A 26,250-nucleotide genomic window follows, 5' to 3' on the forward strand; every position below is an offset into this window, starting at 1 on the left:
AATGTTTGTCTTATTTAATAGAGAAAATACGATTTCAAAATGCCAATAGTTAAAGAAGGTTGAAATTTGAAAGTACAGTTTTGAAACTACGTGAAGCCGGGTGGGCAGGGAAAGAATTATCAAGAAAGAGGATTAGAGAGGAAGAGAGAGAATGAGAGAGTAAAATACACACACACACACACACAAAACAGACACACGTGAGAGAGAGAGAGAGAGAGAGAGAGAGAGAGAGAGAAAGAGAGAGATATAGAGAAAAAGAGGAGCGAGAGGGGGAGGGGAGAGAGACTGCTTGGGAAATATAATAAAGAAAGAAACCTGTATAAGTGTATGTGTGTGTGTGTGTGTGTGTGTGTGTGTGTGTGTGTGTGTATGTGTGAAAGAAACAAAAGGGAGACGGAGAGAGTGAGGTAGACATGAAGAAAGGGATGGAGGCGGAGCAAAGAATTGTAGGGATAGTTTAAATAAAGCATTTTGTTACAAAGTAAGTCATAGTCAATCAACTGGAAACATATTGACCAATGAGATTGCAATTAAAGAAATGGGCTGGTCAAATCAATCATTGCATTGTTTCCATTTTGAGTCAGATGACAGCTTGAGGAGGAGGGGTGGGGCTTATTGTGTAGTGTCTTACATGAAAACATGTTATTGAATCTCTCAAGTTTTCCTTAGCGTTCCACCACATTATTCATTGTCTCAAAAGAACCCCCCCCCCCCCCCCCCCCCTTTCTTTCAGTATACAAAGAAATCACGACAAAACGAACATCCATTCTCTCTCTCTCTCTCTCTCTCTCTCTTCTCTCTCTCTCTCTCTCTCTCTCTCTCTCTCTCTCTCTCTCTCTCTCTCTCTCTCTCTCTCTCTCCCTCTCTCTGTTTGTCTCTCTCTCTCCCCTTCATCTACCTATTTATCTATCTATCTATCTATCTATCTGTCTGTCTGTCTGTCTATCTATCTATCTATCTATCTATCTATCTATCTATCTATCTATCTATCTATCTATCTATCTATCTATCTATCTATCTATCTATCTATCTGTCTGTCTGTCTGTTTATCTATCCATTTCATTTTTTAGTTACAGTTCATTAATTGTTGAAGGCTCTATCTATTATTCTGCTTTTGTACTTAAAATTAAATGTTTATCCTACAACAATCTCTGTAAGTGTAAGATTAGGCAACTGTTGTCCTATTAAGTCTTAGCATATCCTATAATTTCATGAATAATTAAAGAGGGACAGAGGAGGACCCCCACCTCATTCATTACCCAATGCAGCGAGACAAAGATAAAAAAGCACGTGGTGTGTATCAAAATGCACAAACACACACGTATGTAACACACGCATGCTGACGTCATGAAGCATCGCACGAGCATTATGGCCTACAGCCACAGCGCATGTGATGAGCGTTGACCAATCAGAATCATTCATTTGTAAGGTTGTCGGGAAAAACCTAGACTTGTTTACAGTTTTTAAAGTTCATTATTGGTTGAAGCATGAAATTGTGGAAACAGTCATGCTTTCTCTGAGATAGATAAAGACACGCCCTTTGCTGTGATATCTTACATCTTATTGGTGGAGAAAAAGACTCGGTATTACTAAGCTTTGGAAAGGGTGGCTCTCTGAGAGAAAGTCAACTCTCGTTTTGAATGTGTCACTGATAGTTGCATTTTTAAACTTCAAATTTATATAACTTATCGTCAATGTTTATGTTGAATTATTATGTTTTCATGTAGAAAAATGATTGTAGTTTCTGAAGCAACCAAAAACTGAAATTTGATCATTTTGACCATTTCCACTTTAAAACCGGTTTTCTTCGTTTTCCAAATCCCGACTTAATACCGGTTCGAGGCGGAGGGTCACAATTGTTATTGACTGTTTCACGCTATAGAAACCGGGATAAACTCCGGCTCCATGGATCTAATGGCTCTGATGCTGAAGGAATCCTTTTTTTTACGTATATTACTCTCTCTATCTAGAAAATAAGATACAAAATATGTAATTTTCACTTGACCGCAAACGATGAATGATTTCCTTAGTTTTACATAGAGATTTAACGTATGTAGCGAGGTGTAACAAAGCATTGTGATATATGCAAGCAATGTTGAGCGACGCTAGTAAGCAGATTGGTAACATGAAATTATGGTTCATGTGTTGGTTTTGGGTGAGGCGCCTGAAACATTCACCCAACTCGACTCAGGAGGAAACGAATGCCTCGCTAAGGCAGTTATCAACATTCTAAGATTATTCTTATTCTCTACAGATGACATAATATGACATGTTAGGAGTCAAATTGACCTCGATAAATCGCTGGAAATATTGTGAGATAAAAATTCTGATGAAGCGTGTATGAAAGGTGCCAGATAAAACAAGAAAGAAAAATACAAGGAAAAAAACAATCCCAAAAAAATCAGTAGGATCAACTGGGTAGTTTCTTAATTTGGAAATATTGTGCTATACAAGTACGATATATTTTTAGGAACTGATCTTGATACCACCACCTAAATAGAGCAGTAAAATTAGGTGCCCCAAACGTAAACAAAGGCCGAGAAGCACATGGCAAACCACATGTTCCTTCTTGACAGCTCACGTTCAATGTAATAATAGAAAAATAACTTTAAATTTGGCTGTGAGGTGGCAAAGAAACACATATTCATAAATACTCGATCATGCATCAATAATGTCTAGATATGGATATTATGAACAAAGTAAAATTTATCAAAAGTTACAGTCTATCTATTTTTAGACCAGAGCAATTTTTGCGCTGGTGTGAACAAACGAAATTATTCGAGCCTGATTTCTAATATTTAGCCTTATATTATTATTTCTGCAACTGTTAGTTTTATGTAAACATTTTCAATACTGAAAGTGTATTGCCTACAACTCAAACACAAAATTGGGAGACCTATATTGTGCGTAAATTATCCGGTCCCTAACGAAATCACTAGCATGTTATGTTACGTTTGGGCACCTATTAACTGATCATAGGCAAAAGTGTGATGTCAAAAATGGTTACGGTGGATTGGATACATACCTTGTGTAATTCATCTTCTCGTGTCAGAGTAATGGCATTTTATTTTCTAGTCTAAATATGTGCTCATCGTCAAAAAAGATCATCCATCCTCGCTCGTTTACTTCACTCAATCCTAATAATCTTCCTATACACCCTGGTACTGAAATAGATATGCCTCCTTTGGTAACATATTCATTGTTATTACTACGAGGGACTGGTTACATAACGCTCCCAAGGAATTAGAAACCACAAGAGTTGAGGGTTTGATGTCATGACTATTCTTCTCTATTCCCTTTCTTTGAATCATTTTGTGTGATGATATTCTATATTTTCCTCATTAGAACCCTCTAGGAGTCACCCAGGTGGATCAGCTTGCAGCCCTGCTAACTCCATACCAAAAAATGGTAAGCTGTGGTTTATATTTCTTTTCCTTTAACAACAATTTGTTTTGTTTACAAGAGATGTTACTTGTGATTTCAAATAGAATAAACTTTATTGGTAAACAGTATAGTAGAGTCACCACCTAGTGAAAAGAACTCAAGTTGTTTCACATTCGTGTAAAGGTTTATTTTTTTCATCACAGTTGGTAAGATTGATAACTGTGAAAAACATTTGGTCGATTAGAACTGGATTCAGTAGTCTGATGTCACGAGCCCGGCAACGGCGGCCATCTTAGTTCTAAACAAAGAAAATCATTACTTTTTATTCTTCATGCTGGCTAGAACTTTTCATTCCCTTTTCATATGCCTTGTGATCAGAATGTGTAAAAGTCAAAACATGATCAAATTGATGTGGTTTTTTTCCTCTGGATACGCGTTTAAGCTCGCCGGAGAAATATTTCATACGGCGTCCGCCATTGTTCCGATAGTTTAAAGCCAGTGTTACTAAGTTACCATACGTCATTAGGAAGGAAGTGACGTTACGACTGTTGAAGACTATTCCAATTCGATCACTTGAAAGTCAAACAGAGGTCACTAAAGTTCAAATGAAGTCAACTAGATTAAACAACCAGTTACTCGTACATTATCGATATTTCATAATATCTTTAAGAACATAAAAACGTTGTTATATGTTAAACAAATCACATGTACACTTTTGTTAATATTCCATTCGATTAGATTTTTAGATGAGAAAAACATTCCTCTTTTTGAAATAGCATGTCAATCGCACGTCATTTTATAATACTCAAATAATAAAGTTTACTCTTTTGGATGTAAGCAACAGCCTATAATGTCATAAGCAAATCAAACAATATTTGATTGATTTATCGCCCTTTTGAAATGTGGTGCTTGAGAAGGATGCAGAGAATATCGTATACTGCACACAAAACGAACGAAGAAGTGCTAAAACAAACATACCAACAAAGGAAACTAATGCCCTTAATAGTGGATCGACAACTATCCTTTTTCGGACACATAGTAAGGAAAGATAAGAATGAATACCTGGCAAGTTGTGGAAAAATACCTGGTAAACGCGCCCGGGGGAGACAAAGAAAAACACTCATAGACCAACTGAAGGGCTTCACCAGCCTAACAATCCAAGAGCTGTTTGAAAAGGCAAGAGACAGGGAGGAATGGAGAGAGATAATTCATGCAGTATCCGAAGCCTGGACCAGGCATGGAACCTAGAAGAAGAAGATAGTAGAGTCACTGCATCGTGCAACAATTTCTGAATTCATTGAAGAGTAATCCTTGCTGATTGTTATTTTCAAATTGAGGGTAGAATAATATAAACAATTTTTGAACTTGCATTGGCTTTTGTCACTCGTTTTTGATAATAGCACTACTAAAGTCGTGGTCAAGAACTTGATGCCGAAAACAAAAAGCCTACAAATTTTTTGATTGTATATTACAAAACTGCAAATCTGTTTTACACAATAATTTATAAATATAACGCTTTATACTGTGCCTGAAATTCTTTACACTTACGTAATGACGGGAAATTGTTTATCTATTTGAGTTTTGTTTTGTTTTTTGATGAAAATATAAATTCTTTTTGACTATGAAATGAATCCGTATCCAATCTCAGTCCAATGCAAAAGGTATTTTTGTATAAAAATGGAGGTATAAAAATACAGTCAAACGTTGATTTCAGTCACTCCTGCACTACTCTCTATCAGAAATCCTAATGAGGACTTTGCATTTAATAATAATGACGATAATAAAACATAATTATCAACTTTACCTTTTAAGATGGGATGTGCTAAATGAGATTCGGGTAATCTGAAACCCGTTTTTCCATCTCATACAATACTGGCTGCTCGGATAAAGTTCCAAAATCTTTTAATAGTTAAGCTAAAAGTTGAAAAGGAAATTAGTGAAATATTAGAAACGCACGCTTAAAAATAACCTGCGCCATTTTATTTTGGCCTTTTTACTTCAAACAAGAGGCATAGAAGAGATAGCCTCCGTTTCCTTGTCAAAATGTAAATTTGAAAATTATATAATTAATTCATTATTTCTTAACTGATTGGTTCATGGCACCCCATTGTTTTTTTGTATTTTTTGGTTTTTTAATAGTTGTTTTTTAGTTGCAGACAATTGTTAAGATCGAGCTTAGTATCCAAAAACCAAGAGGCGCTGTCCCGATACGATATAAAATAAAACGGTCAAGAGAGAGAGAGAGAGAGAGAGAGAGAGAGAGAGAGAGAGAGAGAGAGAGAAAGAGAGAGAGAGAGAGAGAAATATATAGAAAGATATATATTTATATATATACATATATGTGTGTGTGTGTGTGTGTGTGTGTGTGTGTATAGAGAGAGATAGAGAGTGAAAGAGAGAGAGAGAGAGAGAGAGAGAGAGGAAGAGGGGATGGAGATGGCGCATGTTAAAGAAGCAAACTCAACAAAGTATTTGGAATTAATGTGGCACTGTACAAGAAATGGTCACGTCTTACGAATACGAAAAAATAGATTAAACTATTGAAAACAAACAAGCACACACATATACACACGCACAAACAAATACTGTACAAGACCTCTCTAACCATCCCTAACAATCTTCACCTATCTCTCTCATTCTTCCTCCTCTTTCTCTCTCACTCTCTCTCTCTCTATCTCTCTATCTATCTATCTATCTCTCTCACTCACAAAGAAACACACACACACATACACACGCACACAAACACACACATACTCTCTCTCACACACACACACACTTTAATTATATTCGTGATTTATAATTGTAAATGAATTTATAATACTTTTCAATAACATTATAGAAAACCATTCAAAATGTTTCTTTTACAGAAAATAAAGGAATTATAACAAAAGAATCACCATGGAAGTTTAACCAGACAGAAATAAGTTCAACGTATTCTTGGTTTGAGCAAGATAGTCAGTCAACACGAAATGAATATTGGAATTGGAGACGTGATAGCACAACACAATCACCAACTAGAGGAGGATATTGGAATTGGAGACGTGATAGCACAACACAATCACCAACTAGAGGAGGATATTGGAATTGGAGACGTGATAGCACAACACGATCACCAACTAGAGGAGGATATTGGAATTGGAGACGTGATAGCACAACACAATCACCAACTAGAGGAGGATATTGGAATTGGAGACGTGATAGCACAACACAATCACCAACTAGAGGAGGATATTGGAATTGGAGACGTGAAAGCACAACACGATCACCAACTAGAGGAGGATATTGGAATTGGAGACGTGATAGCACAACACGATCATCAACTAGAAGAGGATTTTGGAATTGGAAACGTGAAAGCACAACACGATCATCACCAAAAAGAGGATTTTGGAATTGGAAACGTGAAAGCACAACACAGTCACCATATGGAAATGGATTTTGGAATTGGAGACGTGATAGCACAACACGATCATCAACTAGAAGAGGATTTTGGAATTGGAAACGTGAAAGCACAACACGATCATCACCAAAAAGAGGATTTTGGAATTGGAAACGTGAAAGTACAACAGAATCGCCAACTGAGAATATATTTCGGACTTTGAGACGTGAAAGTGCAACAGAATCGCCAACTGGATTTTGGAATCGTAGACGTGTAAGTACAACAGAATCTCCAACTTGGAATGTATTTTGGAATTTGAGACGTAAAAGTACAACAGAATCGCCAACTGAGAATATATTTTGGAATTTGAGACGTAAAAGTACAACAGAATCGCCAACTGAGAACATATTTTGGAATTTGAGACGTGAAAGTACAACAGAATCGCCAACTGGATCTTGGAATCGTAGAAATAAAAGTAAGACAGAATCGCCAACTGAGAAGATATTTTGGAATTGGAAAAATGGTATTATCTGGGGAAAAAGACGTTAAATCTATAAATGAAGACTATATGGACACTTTTTAATGGGCTGACAAAACTATGTAAAACATAAAATATATGAAGTATCTCCATTATCCATTGCGGGATTTTGAAGCAAACATACACCAAAACACACAGTTCAAATTTGAATCATGATTATGCTACATTGCTCTGACATAATAAGAACCATACATCTTGCTTAATTTCTGTGAATTTTCATATTTTTCTATGATGGAATGAAACAGCAATAAATATGGTCAATTTTTATACTCGCTTATACTATTATTGATTGCTGGGTGCGGTTCCTGACCTTCCATAGCGGGCAGGGAGGTACTTTCTGTGTCTTCTATCCCCCTATATCTGTTTTCCAACTTGCTTTCTGTCTTTGTCTTAGAATGAGATTACTTGGTTTTGTCCTGGCCCTGGCCGGATTCCTGGCTGGAATGGAAACAGTCAAATGCATAGTTATTGTTTGGGAGATGATATTTTTTCTGTGTAAATCATCTCTGTTATGTATTATTATATTTGTTTTTTTTTGAATGTATGATTTAAGCATTTGAGTGCTTTCCTCTTTGTTGGACCTTGTGCTTGTGTCAGGTTGAGACTTATAGGTGATCTCAAACTAAGTACATTGATGGTATGCTCTTGGATTCTACATCTGATCCCTATTTGTTCCCAGTTCCCCTTTGTCTTACTTTCTCTTGGGTGCTTTAATTTTAATTCCAGAACTTTTTACTATCTCATTTTCTTCCTTTGTACTGGCGCTGATATGACCTAAATATGTTGCAAGCCCCGTAAAACCCTTAAAAACATATTATTTATTGTTCTTTTTCTTTTATTTGGAACGTTGCTATTCAAATTGTCATGGTCTCAAGTGAGTAAAGAGCTACTCGACTATGCATAAAACAAAGATATGAAGATAAGGCCCCAGAATTTACCAGTTACTTTAAAATGAAGAACAATTAACAATTTGTTTAAGATGAAATAAAAAGAAAGATGAAATTTAATTAAATGAGATGAATAAGGATTCTGGTATTTACAAATAGGATGATTGAGATATTACGTAAATATGATAATATAATATCAAGTTTGTAAGGTTCCACTTCCAGGCAGTTGGGAACGGATGAATTTTGTATTCCTCCGACGGCGGGCTCAGGTCTGTAAGGTTCCACTTCCAGGCAGTTGAGAAGGGATGAATTATCGATTCCTTCTACGGCTCAGGTTTGATCCTGTACTGTCAAAGGTAAAAGCTCCGTCGTCTTAGTGGAGATAAAAATATCCACAAAGTACCAAAAGATAAAAATCTTCAAATATATCGATGTATGAGGAATGGAGCGGCTGGCCGTCCGGCATAGATTGTAGAGAGAAGTGAGTGTAGAATGTTAGACCTGTCAGCTTTTATATTAAGTGGCTACGTGACTGTATGTAGAACGAAAAGTATTCACTAATTAGAAATTAATTCGAGGTCAGGCTATTAAAGGAAAGATGATCTAATATTAGAAGCTAAAGTTTTTCTAAGCCTACCGAAAATATAACTGGAGTGAGATGAATTCAGTTCTTACTAAAATAAAAAAATAATAAGATAATTGTGAACAACCTTTACTGTTACACAAATCACCAAGCTGAATTGTGTTGCAGATGTCGCAAGTTGGATTTATTTATGTGGTTATACTAGTCAATTGAAGATAAATCTTTACATATTTACAAACAAGCAAGAAAGCCTAATAAGCTTTCCTTATAAGCTATGGGGCTTTATTTTGATCATGAATGAACGAGTCCGTTTAGAATAACGACTAAAAACAACAGCATTGCCATGTTTAGTGATTTCTTCTGTCCCGCATAATCCAAGGCATTGAGTAAATCTCACTACAAATCTTTATGCAAAATTATTAGCAAATCAGTTCCGTTATTGCATGCCTCATAATTGTGACCAATCATTTTAGGAAAGTATCTTTTCTGAGTGAACTCGATGATCAAATCTGTTATTTTAAAATAACTTATACTGATTAATTTGAAAAGCTTCATTTTATTGAGAGAGTTTGTTCTTCTTACAATCTAAAAGAATGTTTGCTTTCATTATATTCATTTTAACTCTAAATTAGTATCCTCATCCAATGAGTTCATTCCGCATAAAAATATGAGCTTTTATATAGCCACAAAACGTACTCAAAGTGCTTTCATTATAATAATATAATCATTATTGTCCAAATAAAAGGCAATTCATGTGAGGTAAACAATGCTCAAACAGTTTGGTTCATGGTATGAACTTCAACACATTTACAAATACAGACACAGATATACATACAAACAGAAACGCAAGCACATTGTTTCTACACATGTATACAAAAGAAATGAGCGTACACACACACATACCAACATACATACACACATACATACATACATACATACATACATACATACATACATACATACATACATACATACATACATACATACATACATACATACATACATACATACATACATACATACATACATACATACATACATACATACATACATACATACGAACAGACAGACAGAGCGATACGATTTATTTATTTTGGGACAGGAGATAACCATATTATAAATAGTATGTCTTTTTTACTGTGTTTAATAGAAGAAGAAGAAAAACGAAGATGGCAAATGATGGTGGTGATGATATTGATGATGATGATGATGATGATGATGATGATGATGATGATGATGATGAGGATGAGGATGATGATGATGATGATGATGATGATGATGATGATGATGATGATGATGATAACGACGGCGACAATGTCGATGGTGATGATTTACTCCACTGCTGCTCGTTATTTTCATTGGTTGTCTCATTTTTCCACAGAAGATTTGTTAATTAATTTTATGTAGTTGGAATGAAGGTTGCCTTATGTCGATTTGTCCTACATTTTGCATCTAGATACCGTCTTCCGGAGCGAAGAAGTTGGAATTATTCGCTCAGCGGATGCATCTTTTCGTTAATAATGTTAAAAGCTTTCTTCTCAACTGCATTAATATAAGTTTACAGGGGTTCGCTGACCAACAGTAGCATATAATAATAATAATAATAATAATAATAATAATAATAATAATAATAATAATAATAAAAATAATAATAATAATAATAGATAATAATAATAATAATAATAATAATAATAATAATAATAATAATAATAATAATAATAATAATAATAATAATAATAATAATAATAATAATAGATAATAATAATAATAATAATAGATAATAATAATAATAATAATAATAATAATAATAATAATAATAATAATAATAATAATAATAATAATAATAATAATAAATAATAATAATATAATAATAATAATAATATAATAATAATAATAATAATAATAATAATAATAATAATAATAATAATAATAATAATAATAATAATAATAATAATAATAATAATAATAATAATAAATAATAATAATAATAATAATAATAATAATAATAATAATAATAATAATAATAATAATAATAATAATAATAATAATAATAATAATAATAATAATAAATAATAATAATAATAATAATAATAAAATAATAATAATAATAATAATAATAATAATAATAATAATAAATAATAAAATAATAATAAAATAATAATAATAATAATAATATAATAATAATAATAATAATATATAATAATAATAATAATAATATATAATATAATAATAATAATAATAATAATAATAATAATAATAATAATACTTTATTGCATCCCTCCCATAAAGGAATATTTTTGTACAGACGTTATACTTTACACATACAGATAAAAATGGAAATAGGATGTATATATAAAAAAGAAGCAGCACCATAACCAGAGCCGCGCTTTATAATATGAATAATTTCAACACTGTAAAATAGTTAAAACTATAAATTGAAAATTGAAAAGATTGCAAAGCAAATAAATTAGTAAATTAATATTTACATTATTTGAAAGTAAAAATGCGACATAATTATATAAAATTATCATTGCTTGTTATTATAAAGCCTTATACTGGACGGCAGAAAAGATTGTCGGTGTCTCTCTGTTTTAGTTGAAATAGAAAAAGGGCGACCACTCCTTACTGGCATAATAACTGATGGTCATAGTGGATGATTCTGGTCATTTAATATTTTAGTTATTTTACTAATATAAAATTTCTCGTATAAAAGATCTACATCGTCAACATCATTTATATAGCGTTTAATGGATGTTTCAATATTTGACTTTATTTTGTTCCTTTCCATTGCTAAGCAATTGCCTCCCCAAGCTGTTATACAAAATGACAAGATATTTTCGATTACTGCTCTATAAAATAATGTGCAGAGGGTTTTATCTATTCTAAACTGAGAAAGTTTTGATAAAAAATATGTACGTCTGCACATCTTATGCCTAATTATTTTCAAGTGTCCATCCCACTTGAGCCTGTCATCAATCGTTACACCAACGTAATTGTAGTGAGGAACTCGCTGGACGAATTGGTCTTTAATTTTAACTGTTCTATTGGTTCCTTTACTCTCCTAAAGTAAATCACTAGCTCCTTTGTCTTGCTTATGTTAAGCTCTAGGTGGTGGGCATCACACCAAGACAGAAATCTATCAATTCCTTGCCTATAAGCCATTTCGTTGCCATTTGTTATGAGGCCTTGAAGAGCGGTGTCATCTGCAAACTTTATTAAAGGTACACTCAGGTTTTGACTTCTACAGTCATTCGTGTATATCGTGAATAATACAGGGGACAATACACAACCTTGAGGAGCACCAGTATTTGTAGTTATACAGGAAGATATGTTTTGTCCTAATTGGACATATTGTGCTCTCTCCGTAAGAAATTCGAGCACCCAAGCAATTATTTACTTGTTTAAATTCAGACTAGTCAATTTTTGAACAACCAACTGAGGTTGCATTGTATTGAACGCTGAAGAAAAATCTGCAAAAAACAATCTGCAATTGCTCTTAGCGTGATCTAGATGCCTGTAAATGTTGTTTGTAAACAACAGAATGGCATCCTCTACGCCACATCCTGGTTTGTAAGCAAATTGATGACTATCGCTCAATGGCATAAACTGGTTCCTAATTTTAACAAGAAAAAGCTTTTCTAAAGATTTCATGACTATTGAAGTCAGTGCAACAGGTCTGAGATCGTTCATTGATTCAATATTTTCTTTTTATGGAACAGGAATAATTTTTGAAGTTTTCCAAATTTCAGGGATCGAAACGCATTGGACCAGTTAAAAATATGTGTATAAATTGGGGAAAGCTGATGGGCACATTCTTTTAATAATTTTCCTTTCAATCCATCCGGCCCAGCAGCCTTTGTCTCGTTTAGTTTCGAAAATACTGACCTCATGTCAATAGTCATTTCATCTTCCAAAGCCCTGTCTAATTTATGTTTTTCATTTTCAATATCAAATTTGTTTCCTGTGTCGAAACGTGAATAAAGGTTATTTAGAGTTTCAATTTCGATATCTTCTGATATAATCGTGGGCTTTGGATTATAGTTGACAGCAGTTTTAAGCCCCCGCCACGTGTCCTTTATATCGCCAGAAGAAAAGCATTTTTCAATTTTATTTTTGTACTTGTCTCTGCAGCTAGATATTACTCCCTTTATCTTTATTTGTTTTGTTTTAAGATCTCTTTTGTTTCCACTAGTAAAGAGAGTTTTCTTTTGGTTCAATAAAAGTTTTAGAACTTGTGTTATCCAAGGCTTGTTGTTAGGATAGTATCTTATTTATTTTTGCAACACACTAGCTGTTCACAGAATTTTAAATTCTCACTCACACAGTCATTCAACTCATCCACACTATCACATGATTCGATAAAAACATTCCAGTCAGTGCATTCAAAACAACCACGCAAATCTTCACACAAAATTCCGTTTCAGATCTGTACACTTTTCTTTACTGGTTTTACTTTTTTATAAACATGGCGGTAGGTGGGGAGTATCAAGAGCATGCAGTGGTCAGATAAACCTAATGGGGCACGGGGTAAACATTTATAACTATTTTTAATATTACACGGAATAAATCTAATGTTTTTTTCCCTTGTCTCGCAGTCCACCTATTGATAAAGTCCCGGGAGAGTGAAATCGTTACATTGGTTAAAATCACCAGTGACCATCAATAGATAATATGCAGATGACGTCACTCAGGCCTTTGTTATTGTTTTTACCATCCGCGTTTGTGAGTTGTTCTCACTAAACTGTATTAACCAGACTATAAAAGTTTATGGTTACACAGAGTTTGTGTGTTGGTCCGTTATACTTCCGGATGGCAATGTGGTGAACTCCTTGGCCAAGCGCATTCTATCTATACGGCGTCGGGTGACTAAATCTGAATGTCCTGTATTCCTTCCTCAAAATATTTTATGCTGTGTTGTTGTCTCATGATGGTGGAATGTAGACATTGATGATGATGACATGAGTATATTCACGGGGAAGATAATATGGTCGTGAAGAAACAGTAAGAAATTCAATATAATCGTCACAATACACTTTCTTTATCTGACAGTTATTGAGGTGGCACCATTTGTTGTTAACATATGTGCACACCCCACACTCACTTCGTTTATTAACATTAGTCCGATCTCCTCGACATAGTGAATACTGTTCAATTTCAAAACATGACGATGGTACGTGAGGCGATAGCCAAGTCTCTGTTAAAGCTATTATGGAGGCTTGACGATAGTCACTTGTATAACGACACAGTGAAAACAGTTCATCAATTTTATTCTTTAATGATCGTACATTACCCGTCACGACTCAGGGTAAAAATGGACGATAAGGCGGTCTGTTGAATTTTGTCTTTATTCCTCGTTTTCTCCCCCCTCTTTCTTACTTTAATATACGATGTGTCAGTAGTGGGCGGTGGGGGTGACCACAGGTTGGAGGGATCGGAGAGTCTCTGGAGTATATGTTATCCATAAGCTTTTGGCAGCAAAATCACAGGCTAAAACACAATTTATGCTTATAAATATACTAATAAATATAAAAATCAGGAACAAAATATATTTCACATCCATTTTGAATAAAAATTAGGCGTAGATTCCGGCGATTGAATGACAAATTAATAAAAAAATATGAGTAGAAAATACGTAAACATTCACAACACGTCTGTTGTCGCCGGAAGCCAGCGCCAGTTATAGGATGGGACATGACGCCTGTTACGCGATATTACATTTTTTGTTTCGGATATAGACAACGCTATTAACGGCCAGATACACATTTTACACCTGAATACGGTGAGAGAATGTCAGTAATGAGCCTGTTCCAAGGACTCAACTCTGTGCCGAGCGAGGCTAGGACCCAGGACCTTCCAATCCGAAAGCGAGTGTCGAACCGCCAGACCACATAGCCGCAAAAAACAAGATTGACTTGGGGGATCACAATCGCACTTTTATAGCTGTTGACTTGGAAATGTAACTGTTCAATCAATAATGTGTAATTTTAATGTTTGTAGTCTTCATTTCTTTTGTCGATAAAGTTGGTATTTTAAAAGCTAAAAGACCACGGGAATTACTAACATGATGGGACTAGAATGTTTTGAGGGTTATTCTGTCTTTCCTTCTTCATTATTTTTTCTTCTTTATGCTCCTGCTCGTTTCCTCTTCCAACTCCTCTTTAAATCCTCCTCCTCCTCCTCCTCCTCCTCCTCCTTTCCTCCTCCTCCTCCTCTTCCTCCTACCTCCATCTCATCATCACCATCACATCATATACCCATGATGTCCACTCATCATCTCATTCATCATCATCATCATCATCATCATCATCATCATCATCATCATCATCATCATATCATAATCCCATCATCATCATAATCGCCATCATCATCATCATCATCATCATCTTCTTCTTCTTCTTCTACTACTACTACTACTACTACTACTACTACTACTACTACTACTACTACTACTGCTAAAACTACTGCTACTACTACCATCTATTTTTACTTCTTTTTTACCTTTATCGATGACATCTTTCTTTTTTCCGCTCTTTCTTTAATTTGTTTAATTCTCTTATATTCCTAAACCGACCTAGCTACTTGGTCGTTTTGAATATAAGATTTGAAGTGCATGATTGAAAAGAAAAAAAGAATGTGTTGCCTCATGGTAAGCTTTTGAACGTTTTTGAAAGTTTTCTTTATACAATGGTGTGGTCATCTACCTTTTATTGTATTGCGATGTTTAAAAAAAGGATTTAAATTCAAGCAGATGTAATTCGAGCCGGTTTAAAAAATGATATTGCATCAAATCGTTTCCAAGTTTCTGAGATTAGTAGCTTCTGTCTTATTTTATAAAAGCATAAAAATAATGACTTAAAATGACGTGTAACATATCAATCACAGATCGTTGTCAATCCTGAGTTGATTTGAGACAACACAATATGTTGGTGTTAATGTTTTACTTTAGGACACAATCACAGGGATCAGATTTCTGCAGACATTTTCATACATTGTTTCAAAACGTGAGCTTTTGTATTCCGCATAATATATTATTTACTAAATGTGCTCAAAACACTTTATAATGGCTCCTTAGCCACGAGGAGCACTACACTCGAAGGACGATTATGCATAATGTTCAACAGAGACAAGGCGATTACCGGTAGGAAATCCCATTGCCAACCTGAATAGGATTAGGGAATCCGAGCAAATATACTTTTCAAAGGACTCTACTTTGGACATTTATACAGGTCTCGAACCAGAGACTTACTTTTCAGAAAGTTAAGTGTGACACCACAAGTCTACACAACAAAAATTGATCTATTACACTTTCCTCACACAGAATGAAGGAATTACAAAAGTTAGTCATAGTACAGCCTCAAAGAATATCACAATAACCAACTGAGGTTCTCTGGAAATAGAGACTTCAAAGCACACCACAATAACAAGGAGGGAAAAAAATATTGGAAATAGAAACATGAAAGCACACGTATATTCTCTGTTCAATCAGAAACCCAAAACAAGGTGCTCTTTCTAAAATTCGAACATGATGTAATGTAATGGGAACTTTATATAGCGCCATTATCCGATTACAATCCCCCTTTGCGCTTCACAATAGCAATAATGAATAATAAATTTTAAAAAATTAATAAATAAACACATACACATATGTACACACATAAACATATCCAAATCTCTACACATACATACACATATACACACAAACACACACACACACACACACAGACAAACACACATATTATATATATCTATATATATATATATGAGTGTTGGTGGGTACTCTTAGGTACGAGCGTGCTCGATAATGATGGTGAGAGCTAATATAAAATATAAATTGTCACTCACATTATATGGCCAAGACGTTCGTTTCTTGGCCATATAATGTGAGTGACAATTTATATTTATTTTATATATATATATATATATATATATATATATATATATATATATGTGTGTGTGTGTGTGTGTGTGTGTGTGTGTGTTTGTGTATATATACACATATATAGACATAAGTGCATAGAAAAACATACACATACACACATGCGCACATACATACAGATACAAATAACGATTCATTTGATCTCACTCACTCTCACTCTATCCCATGACCGGTTGATCGTCGGGGGGGGGGGGGGGGGGGGGGGGGCTCTCGGGATGCAGACTTCACGATTCGACGCCACTCATCACGGTCTTGGGCCTTCCTCATTAGATTGTTCCACGCCAATTTTGTCCAATCTTTAATGTTATCCTGCCACACTTTCCTCTGTCTTCCTCTTTTTCGGAAGCCTTCTACTGTGCCCTGCAATATTGTCTTACATAAGTAGATCTAAATAATTCTGTTTTGAAGGATTTTAAAGGTGTCAAAGGTCTAACAGTTCCTTGTACTAGTAGTTCGTGAGTTCCTCACAGCTGGAGCAGAAAAAGCAAAAGATCATTCAAAGAATTTAGTTGGGGGTTTTTTCTTGCATATGATACTGAGTTTGAAGAGCTGGGTGAGCGACTTGGAATATGGAGAGTAAAAAGGGATTTTAAATAATCTGAAGCAGTGTTATGAACCCATTGAAAGGCAAGGCATGCTAGTTTATAATCAACTCTCCTCTCCATGGGCAGCCAATAAAGGTATTCCAAAACGGGAGTTATATGTTCATTCTTTTTTGTCTGGGTGACAATTGGTGCTGCCCTGTTTTGCGACCAAGTTCTTTGGAAGCCCGTGGAGAGGGGTTTTGCATTAGTCTAGCCAGCTAGTAAAAAGTGAGTTTAAGATGAGCGCCTTACACATCTCTTCATATAAAAGATTGCGGATATAATTGTTACACTTTAAAATAAAATGTAGATTTCGACAGAGTTTTGTGATATGATATTGCATATTCAGAAATTCATCAAAATAAAAAGCCACTTGAGTGCTGTGCTCCAAAAGATTCCTCCATTGAGTCTAACAGTATCTTCTGGTCGACTGCATCGAATACTGCACTTAAATCTAAGAGGAGTCGCGCAAAATTACTACTGTGTACCAAATAGGTGATCAGATCATTATGGACGCTAAGAAGTGCAGTTTCGGTGAAGTGGCACGGTCTATATGCAGAGAAAATGGCATGAGACCTAGGATGGTAGTTGATTTTGTTATCCTCTTCCGTAGATCGAACTAGATCAGAACGAATTTTTAAGATTTTATCCTCAAAGAAATTGTTGAAACACTTTGCCCATTCACTTTCATCTGTTTGTTTTGGTATGGCGATGACTTTTCATGGTTCATCATATTGTTCAGAATTTTATAGATAGTTCGAAGATTACGTCACTTAGGTCTTTGTTATTGTTTTGTTTTTTTTTTTTTGTTTTTTTTTTTTTTGCCATCCGCGTTTATGAATAATGCTCACTGAACTGTATTAACCCGACTATAAACGTTCATGGATACACACAGTTTTGTGTGTTGGTCCGTTATACTTCCGGATGGCTATGTTATGAGCTTCTTAGCCAAGCGCATACTATCTATAGATAGTTCGAAGATGACGTCACTCAAGTCTTTGTTATTGTTTTTTGCCATCCGCGTTTATGAGTAATGCTCACTGAACTGTATTAACCTGACTATAAACGTTCATGGATACACACAGTTTTGTGTGTTGGTCCGTTCTACTTCCGAATGGCAATGTTATGAGCTTCTTAGCCAAGCACATACTATCTATACAATTCTTTACTGTTGCCCTCATACTTGTAAATGTTTTCATGTCAGTTACGAAAATACGTTTGCTTTCTTGATAAGATCACTTGTATGATTCTTCTCTCTGATGTAGACTTCTTTGTTGACAGTGAGCTTTTTATAAAGCCATATCTTCTCGGCTACTCTTCCTTTAATTTTTGATTGTCGAATTTCTTCTGAAAACCATTTAGTATCAGGTCTTACGTTATGTTTTTTTAGTAAGGGCGTATGTAGATTTTAAATATCAGAAATAGTTTTCTTGAACATTAATAAATTCTTTTTGTGTGTGTGTGTTCTGCAGTAAATTGATTATATTTATCTTTACGATGTCTTTCTTAAGAACTCCATATAGATAGTATGCAGATGACGTCACTCAGGCCTTTGTTCTTGTTTTTGCCATCCGCGTTTGTGAGTTGTTCTCACTAAACTGTATTAACCAGACTATAAAAGTTCATGGTTACACAGAGTTTGTGTGTTGGTTCGTTATACTTCCGGATGGCAATGTTGTGAACTCCTTGGCCAAGCGCATTCTATCTATCAATAGATTTTGATTTCCCGTACTTTATCGTCTTGCGTTGGAATCGTGGTTTTGTAGTGTTTAGACAAAATATTATACTGTCACAATGTGAGATGTGATTATTTTTAACATGAACATCGTGTAGTTAATTGTCATCTGAATGGGAAATGACTAGATCAAGTATGTTGCCTCGTGTGTTGGTGATTTAACACGTTGAACTAGATTGCACGATTCGATTATTTGAAGAAAGTCAATCGCATCCTTGTAATTTTGTCATTTACTCGAATATTAAAATCAACAATGACATAAAAATACTTCGTTTTTGGTGAGATGTCGATGATGTACTTTTGAAACTCTTTGACTGATGCTTATTTTTAATACAGAGGACGATAAATTAAAACACAATTATGTAATAGGTTTTGTAGTCCGTTGTAGATTCAAGCAGTTCAAATGTCAATGATATTGTGGTGGTGACGACTTTAAAATTCAATACGTTTTTAAAGACAACCGTTAATCCGCCGCCATCATGAGAATCTGAGCGGTCATGTCTGATGAAAGAATAACCTGTCGGTAAAAAAATCACTTAAAATACAATCATGATTTCTGTCCAACCATGTCTCCGTTATAAACAGTACGTCAATGTCATTTGATATCATGTATTCATTTAAAAGTGTTGCTTTGTTACAAACTGAACGTGAATGCAGTAGTCACATTATAATAATGTCATTTGCACTTTGTGGATAGATTTTGTTTTCATTCACTTGAAGGACATGTGTCGAGTACTATGGCGGTGGCGAGTGGGTCGTCATTGAATCACGGTTGAAGTGTGACGTTGGTTACGCTTACCGCCTCGGGGCTTGTAAATATCAGATATTGGATAAAATAATGGTTATGATAAATCACGACTAAACATAAGGTAAACGATGTTTGTGCGGCTATGTGGTCGGCGCAAAATTGAGTCCTTGGAAAAGACTCTTTACCCACATTCTCTTACCGACGGTACTAAGATGTAAAATGAGTACCTGGGCGTCAACAACGATGTTTCTGTTAGAAAAAAAATTGTAATATCGCGTAAACGGCGTCACGTCTCGTTCTACATGTTACTTGTTGCTGTTGGGACCTCTTGTAAAGCGCTCTGCGCACATTAAGAGGACATTGCTCTATATAAAGTTAGCTCAAAAGGCTCCATAGACGGTGGCCAATAAACGACTGTTCAAACTCACATTTTCCATAATAAAATATAGAACTCAACTTTTAAAATAGTTCCCTTGTATATTGTCTTCAGAACAAAGAGCTGTAACAGAAATAGCAAATCTGATTTTATCGGGGAAAAACAACCATATAATTAGTATTCATAAAGGGTTTACAATAAATACAACGATCTATCTTTGATTTTACATCGTGCCTGTATGTAGATGAATAGTAATGATAAAATAATGATATTATTATTATTATTATTATTATTATTATTATTTTATTATTATTATTTTTATTATTATTATTATTATTATTATTATTATTATTATTATTATTATTATTATTATTATTATTATTATTATTATTATTATTTCATTATTATTATTAATAATATAATAATAATAATAATAATAATACTTTAATTGCATCCCAAAAATAAATTTTTTATATTTTATTATTATTATTATTATTATTTATTATTATTATTATTATTATCATTATCATTATTATTATTATTATCATCATTATTATTTTTATTATTATTATTATTATTATTATTATCATTATCATTATTATTATTATTATCATTATTATTATTTTTATTATTATTATTATTATTATTATTATTATTATTATTATTATTTTTATTATTATTATTATTATTTTTATTATTATTATTATTATTATTATTATTATTATTATTATTATTATTATTATTATTATTATTATTATTATTATTATTATTATTATTATCATTATCATTATTATTATTATTATCATCATTATTATTATTATTATTATTATTATTATTATTATTATTATTATTATTATTATTATTATTATATTATTATTAAGCCTTTGTCTTTAAAAAAAATCAAGTTGGCCGCAAATCAATTTTGGTTTCCATGGAAACGGATGATTTTTTTTTTCAATGTATATTTTTTAATTTTTAAATCCCTACGCCAATTGATATCAAGTACAAAAAGTTTCATCAATAAAGTATTTAGGGTAGATTTTAGTCGTTACCCGTCATATCCTTAAAGATTCCATGTAAAACGCTTGGAGCACGTTTTGTGGATATTGCTCAATATAAATGTTCAATATTTCTATATGAATTATCGAATTATTTTGTTCCATGGAGTGATCATTTTCAAAAACCCATCTTAATTGCATTAAGATCGTTGTATTATAAGAAAATGCTTTTTTATGCAGCCTTATTTCAGACCATTTTGGATTTGTAGATTTATATTATTTGACAGTATGCATATCATATGTAGAAACCTTATTTTTAATGCGACAGTGCACATTAATTAGACGTAAAGATAGTTTGCGCTACAACCATCCAGACAGTCAATTGCCAAGTCATTCAACATTTCCTGTTATCTACAAAATGTGTGTAAAGAGCTCCTTTCATGTGATAAGTACATACTTGAAATTGCCTATTATTCACAAGCGCATACATTGTCTCCCAATTCCTCACATGATTGTAGAGTTAATGAAAGTAATTTGCATTTGTCATACCCTTCCCCTCCTGCCACCCCCCCCTCCCTTCTCTCTCTCTCTCTCTCTCTCTCTCTCTCTCTCTCTCTCTCTCTCTCTCTCTCTCTCTCTCTCTCTCTCTCTCTCTCTCTCTCTGCAACTTGTACTATTAATATTGTTGAATAAACTTAGCAGCAAAATATGGGAACAAGAAGAAACACTTGGAGATTCGGAAATTTAACAATAATCCTCCTTCCCTAAAAGGGGATTCAATAATGAGTCAAATTGTCGAGGTTGTCACTGATTTTATGACATTAAAATGTAAAGATATTTTTAACCACAATCGGACTAATGATATTACAAAAGGTCCCCACAAAAGTATAGCTTTAAATTATTAAACAAGTCTGCTGGTTAAATTGAATTATAACCTTATTTTAAAAGATAAAGAAAATGTCAAAATTAAAATGAAAGGTTTGACAACCAAAACTTACCTATTCAGTAACATATAAAGACAATACAATACACATAAACAAATCTTGTCTTGTTGTAGTCTCGGGTTTGCTCCTCTGTAATCTTGAAACAGAGTTGCTCTGATTTTTCATTAAGATGTGTAATGTGGACCCTACTTCACTCTATACCGATCCCGGCCCAACAAATATTGAGAAGAACCGTGCTTCTCAAATTTGTTTTATGTACAAGATTTAGTACTATCCTTTTGGATCTGGATAGAGATTTGACCGACTCACCTTTTTATTATCACACTTTTTTATGGAGATGTGATATTACGACATACGTCGCTTTTTAATTCGTCACCGGACCGACCAGCATTTAGTATTTTATAACACAGTTTCGGCCTTCTCTTTGTTATACTTTATTGGGACGTATAGTAACAGAGTTGCCTTCTCTGTACTATGATTTTATTGATCTTTTTTTAGCAGACTGATATTGCATAAATATGCCTTCTTGTTTTTGGTCACCCGTTTACGGACTTACACAGTAAAGTAACCTGCACTATGCCCCGAACGTATTTCGCACAATAAACCCTGCATTGTGCGAAGAATAGCAAGTGACGTTTTGCGGCCTGTCGTGGGTTTATATAGTCTAACCAAGATGAGTAGTATTCATAATAATAATAATAATGAATGAATTTATATAGCGCCTAGATCCACAATGTGCTCAGAGGCGCTTTACAATGCAAATAAAACACAACAATAAATTGATAATTTAAGCATAAAATCTATCATATTGGAATAGCATTAATCAATTTGTAATTTAATTACCACGCACTGATCTACAAGACGGAAATTTAGGATATCTATAACATGTAGGCCTAATAGAAATGTTAAACATCAAATGATTTTCTAAAGAGATGTGTTTTAAGTTTCTTTTTAAAGTTTTCAAATGTCGGACATTTTTTGAGGGATGAAGGCAGTTGGTTCCATAAGAAGGGTGCCGAATGGCTAAAAGATCTCTCGCTAAAAGACAATCTACAGCGCGGAACCTGGAAGAGATCATGACCCCTGGATCTAAGTTCTCTCTCCGGCACATAGAAATTAACCATGTTTTGTAGGTAAACAGGAGTTGTCTTATTAAAACATTTAAAAGCATAGCATAAAATTTTGAATATAATTCGGCTGTCAACAGGGAGAGAATGCAAAGATATTAAAATCGGGGTTACATGTTCTTTCACCCCACAACCAGTCACCATTCTAGCAGCTCTATTTTCCACTTTCTGAAGCTGTCTAATTACATATTTTGGTGACGATTGTAAGAGAGCGTTACAGTAACCTATTCTGTTAAGTACAAATGATGTCATTAATGTTTTGACAGTCTCAGTATCCAAAAGATGTCTAATTCTATAAATTTTATGGAGATGAAGATGACAAATCTGAGCAACTTTACTAACATGAGCGTCCATACAAAATCGTGAATCTAAATATGCACCTAAATTCCTGACATTTCCACCATTTACAATCTTTATTTGACTACCAGCAATGGTCAATGATTCTATTTCTGTTCTTTTCCGGTTATTTCCATAAAAACTTATTATTTCCGTTTTATCCTCATTTAACTTTAATTTATTTAAAACCATCCAATCTTTTATGTCTTTCACGCACGCTTCCACTCGAGATACAATGTCCACTTTCGTATCGTTAGTAACAGGGAAATAAATTTGAGTATCGTCGGCATACAAGTGAAAATTCAACTCATACGCCGAGATTATAGCATTTATGGGTGTTGTATAGACGGTATATAAGATGAGTCTCAGGACAGAACCCTGGGGTACCGCAAACTGCAGAAAACTAATATCAGAAAGAGAATCTTCAATGGAAACACACTGTGTGTGGTCAGAAAGATAAGATTCAAACCAGTGCAAAACATCATTTTGAATATTAAAATCGGTTTGAAGTCTGTTTAAGAGCAACTTCCGATCAATGGTATCGAATGCGGCACTTAAATCAAGCAGTATGAGCACTGCCGTCTTCTTATCAGCAACATAATTAACAAGATCATTGTGCACTTTGATCAAAGCAGACTCAGTGCAGTGTCCCTTGCGATAAGCAGACTGTACCATTGATCGAAAGTTGCTCTCATCTAAATGGGTATTCAATTTAGAGCATACAATTTTTTCTATTATTTTAGATAACGTACTTAAAGTAGACACAGGCCTGAAGTTTTTATAACTATTTTTTGTCCAATGAAGGCTTTTTCAACAAAGGGCGCACAATTGCTTTCTTAAGGCGACTGAGAGGCGTTGTCAACACAAGATAGCATAGCAACAGGTTTGAAAAATAACAATTCTGGTCGCCTAAAGCTAATATCAATTTGAGACTTAAGCTCGTTCTACAGTAAAGTGACAGAGGTTTCTGCCTTCTTTGCATATCAAGCAAAATATAATTTGGTATCACACTTATTCTAAATTATATGAAAACTGCAGTGGGTAGCATATTAATGAATAAGCAAAGCGTCTTTATTTAGAAGTTGACGATTGTTTACAACTGCTATTTAATGAAGGCTAAGTAAAAGTCGCTAACTAATTTACATTAAATTAACAAAGGGCTTCGAAAAAAACATTGTGGGAGTCGAATACCCCTGGCCAACTTAAAACTTGGAAAGCCTCTTTTATCTTAAAGTGTATTTATTTCGTGAATGGGTAGCTTAATGAAAAACTTGAGCCATCACCTCAAACATGTATTATGTCAGGGTTATCTTGGTTCTGAAAAGGGAATGTCTAGTCTACAACATGAAGCATGATCTTCTTTGAGGCTATAATATGGTCTAGTGGTATGACACTCGCCTTCGGATCGGATTGTCCTAGATTCGAGTTCCGTTATGAAAAGCCTATAATTGAGTTATCGGAAGAGCTCTTTACTCAGGTTTTCTCAGCATACTCAGGTGTAAAATGAGGACCGGAATGTTAACATCTTTGTCTCTGTCTCAAAGAGATTGTAATATGCCTGACAGGTGTCTTGTCCCGTCCTATATTTAAGTGTTGCTGTTGGCTAAGGACGCATTGTAAAGCGCTTGAGCTCGTTTAGTGGATATTTTTCTCTATAAAAGCTCAATTATTTTTTACTAGGACCTGCAAAATCTTTAATCGGCATTATCTCTCGATGGCTCTGCGTGAGGTCATTGTTTATTACTGTGTGAATGTTTGTTGCTGATTTGCCTTGAAATTTATCTTGACCTGATTGTGTAAAATATACTTTCGTAGCTTTTTATGTAGCAATGTTATTATCTAAGTGTCCGCATAGTCGTCTATATGTTCTTATTATATGTAAGTTACTTGGGTTGAATGTCGTGTTTGGTTGTATTTGTATTACGTGGATTGTTTTTAATTTGCAGTAAATGTGTTAAGTGTTTCGTAACTGTGAGGCAGATTACTTACATCCGGTCGATGTGGTGCTTATTGTGCAATCGACAGATAAATAATTACTGGCGTTCATAAGAAAAGCTAGCCCGGTAAAGTATTTTAACAGTTGTCCTTCAGAAAATTTAGACCCATAGAGCCAGAGTTTATCCCGGTTTCTATAGCGTGAAATGGACAAAAGCAATTACTTGCTACCCTTTGGATATAACGTTAGTCTATCCCAAAACACTTTCCGCCAGGCTTAATAGATATAGCTATCCGATCGCAACTGGGTAAACAAAGGTGGGGGGGGGGGCAGAAAACAACAATCTCGACTTCACGCAGAATCGATCTCGGTCCCTTTACGTGTGAAGCGAGTGCTCTACCAACTGAGCTATCGGCCCCCACCCACATCCCCAGTCCAATAACTATTGTAAAAATCTAAATATTATTATTTCCCAAAATTTCATAACTATGTTTATTTTGGTTGGAAATCAAATTTTTACTTTTTCAGCTGTTACAAATTTTAACATGAACAAAGATAGGTACATATGATCCTGTGGCAAGTATTGTATTAAAAGGAATGTATTATATTAATTAACAACGAGAAATTTGGAGACGCGGATAATTAAAACCATTGGTTTATATATATATATATATATATATATATATATATATATATATATATGATGTCATGGAGCAATACAAAATCATTATTAATAATAATCTCAGCATTATCCACCGGAAA

General features: G+C 34.0%; 1 protein-coding gene across 3 annotated transcripts in view; it reads left to right on the forward strand.

Moving 5' to 3' along the window:
• The window catches only part of LOC144964168 (immunoglobulin superfamily member 10-like), a 176,103-nt gene extending 168,538 nt beyond the window's left edge, over nt 1-7,565 (forward strand). For all 3 annotated transcript variants that reach the window (XM_078898123.1, XM_078898124.1, XM_078898125.1), the window contains 2 exons: nt 3,346-3,408; nt 6,252-7,565. In XM_078898123.1, coding sequence (XP_078754249.1) covers nt 3,346-3,408; nt 6,252-7,309 — 1,121 coding nt within the window. In that variant the 3' untranslated portion in view covers nt 7,310-7,565. The remainder of the gene's footprint in view (nt 1-3,345; nt 3,409-6,251) is intronic.
• Nucleotides 7,566-26,250: the final 18,685 nt, after the last annotated feature.

This window comes from Berghia stephanieae, chromosome 2, assembly GCF_034508935.2.
Source record: "Berghia stephanieae isolate SIO BIC M18660-M18661 chromosome 2, UCSD_Bste_1.3, whole genome shotgun sequence".
NCBI classification, from domain to species: Eukaryota; Metazoa; Mollusca; class Gastropoda; order Nudibranchia; family Aeolidiidae; genus Berghia; species Berghia stephanieae.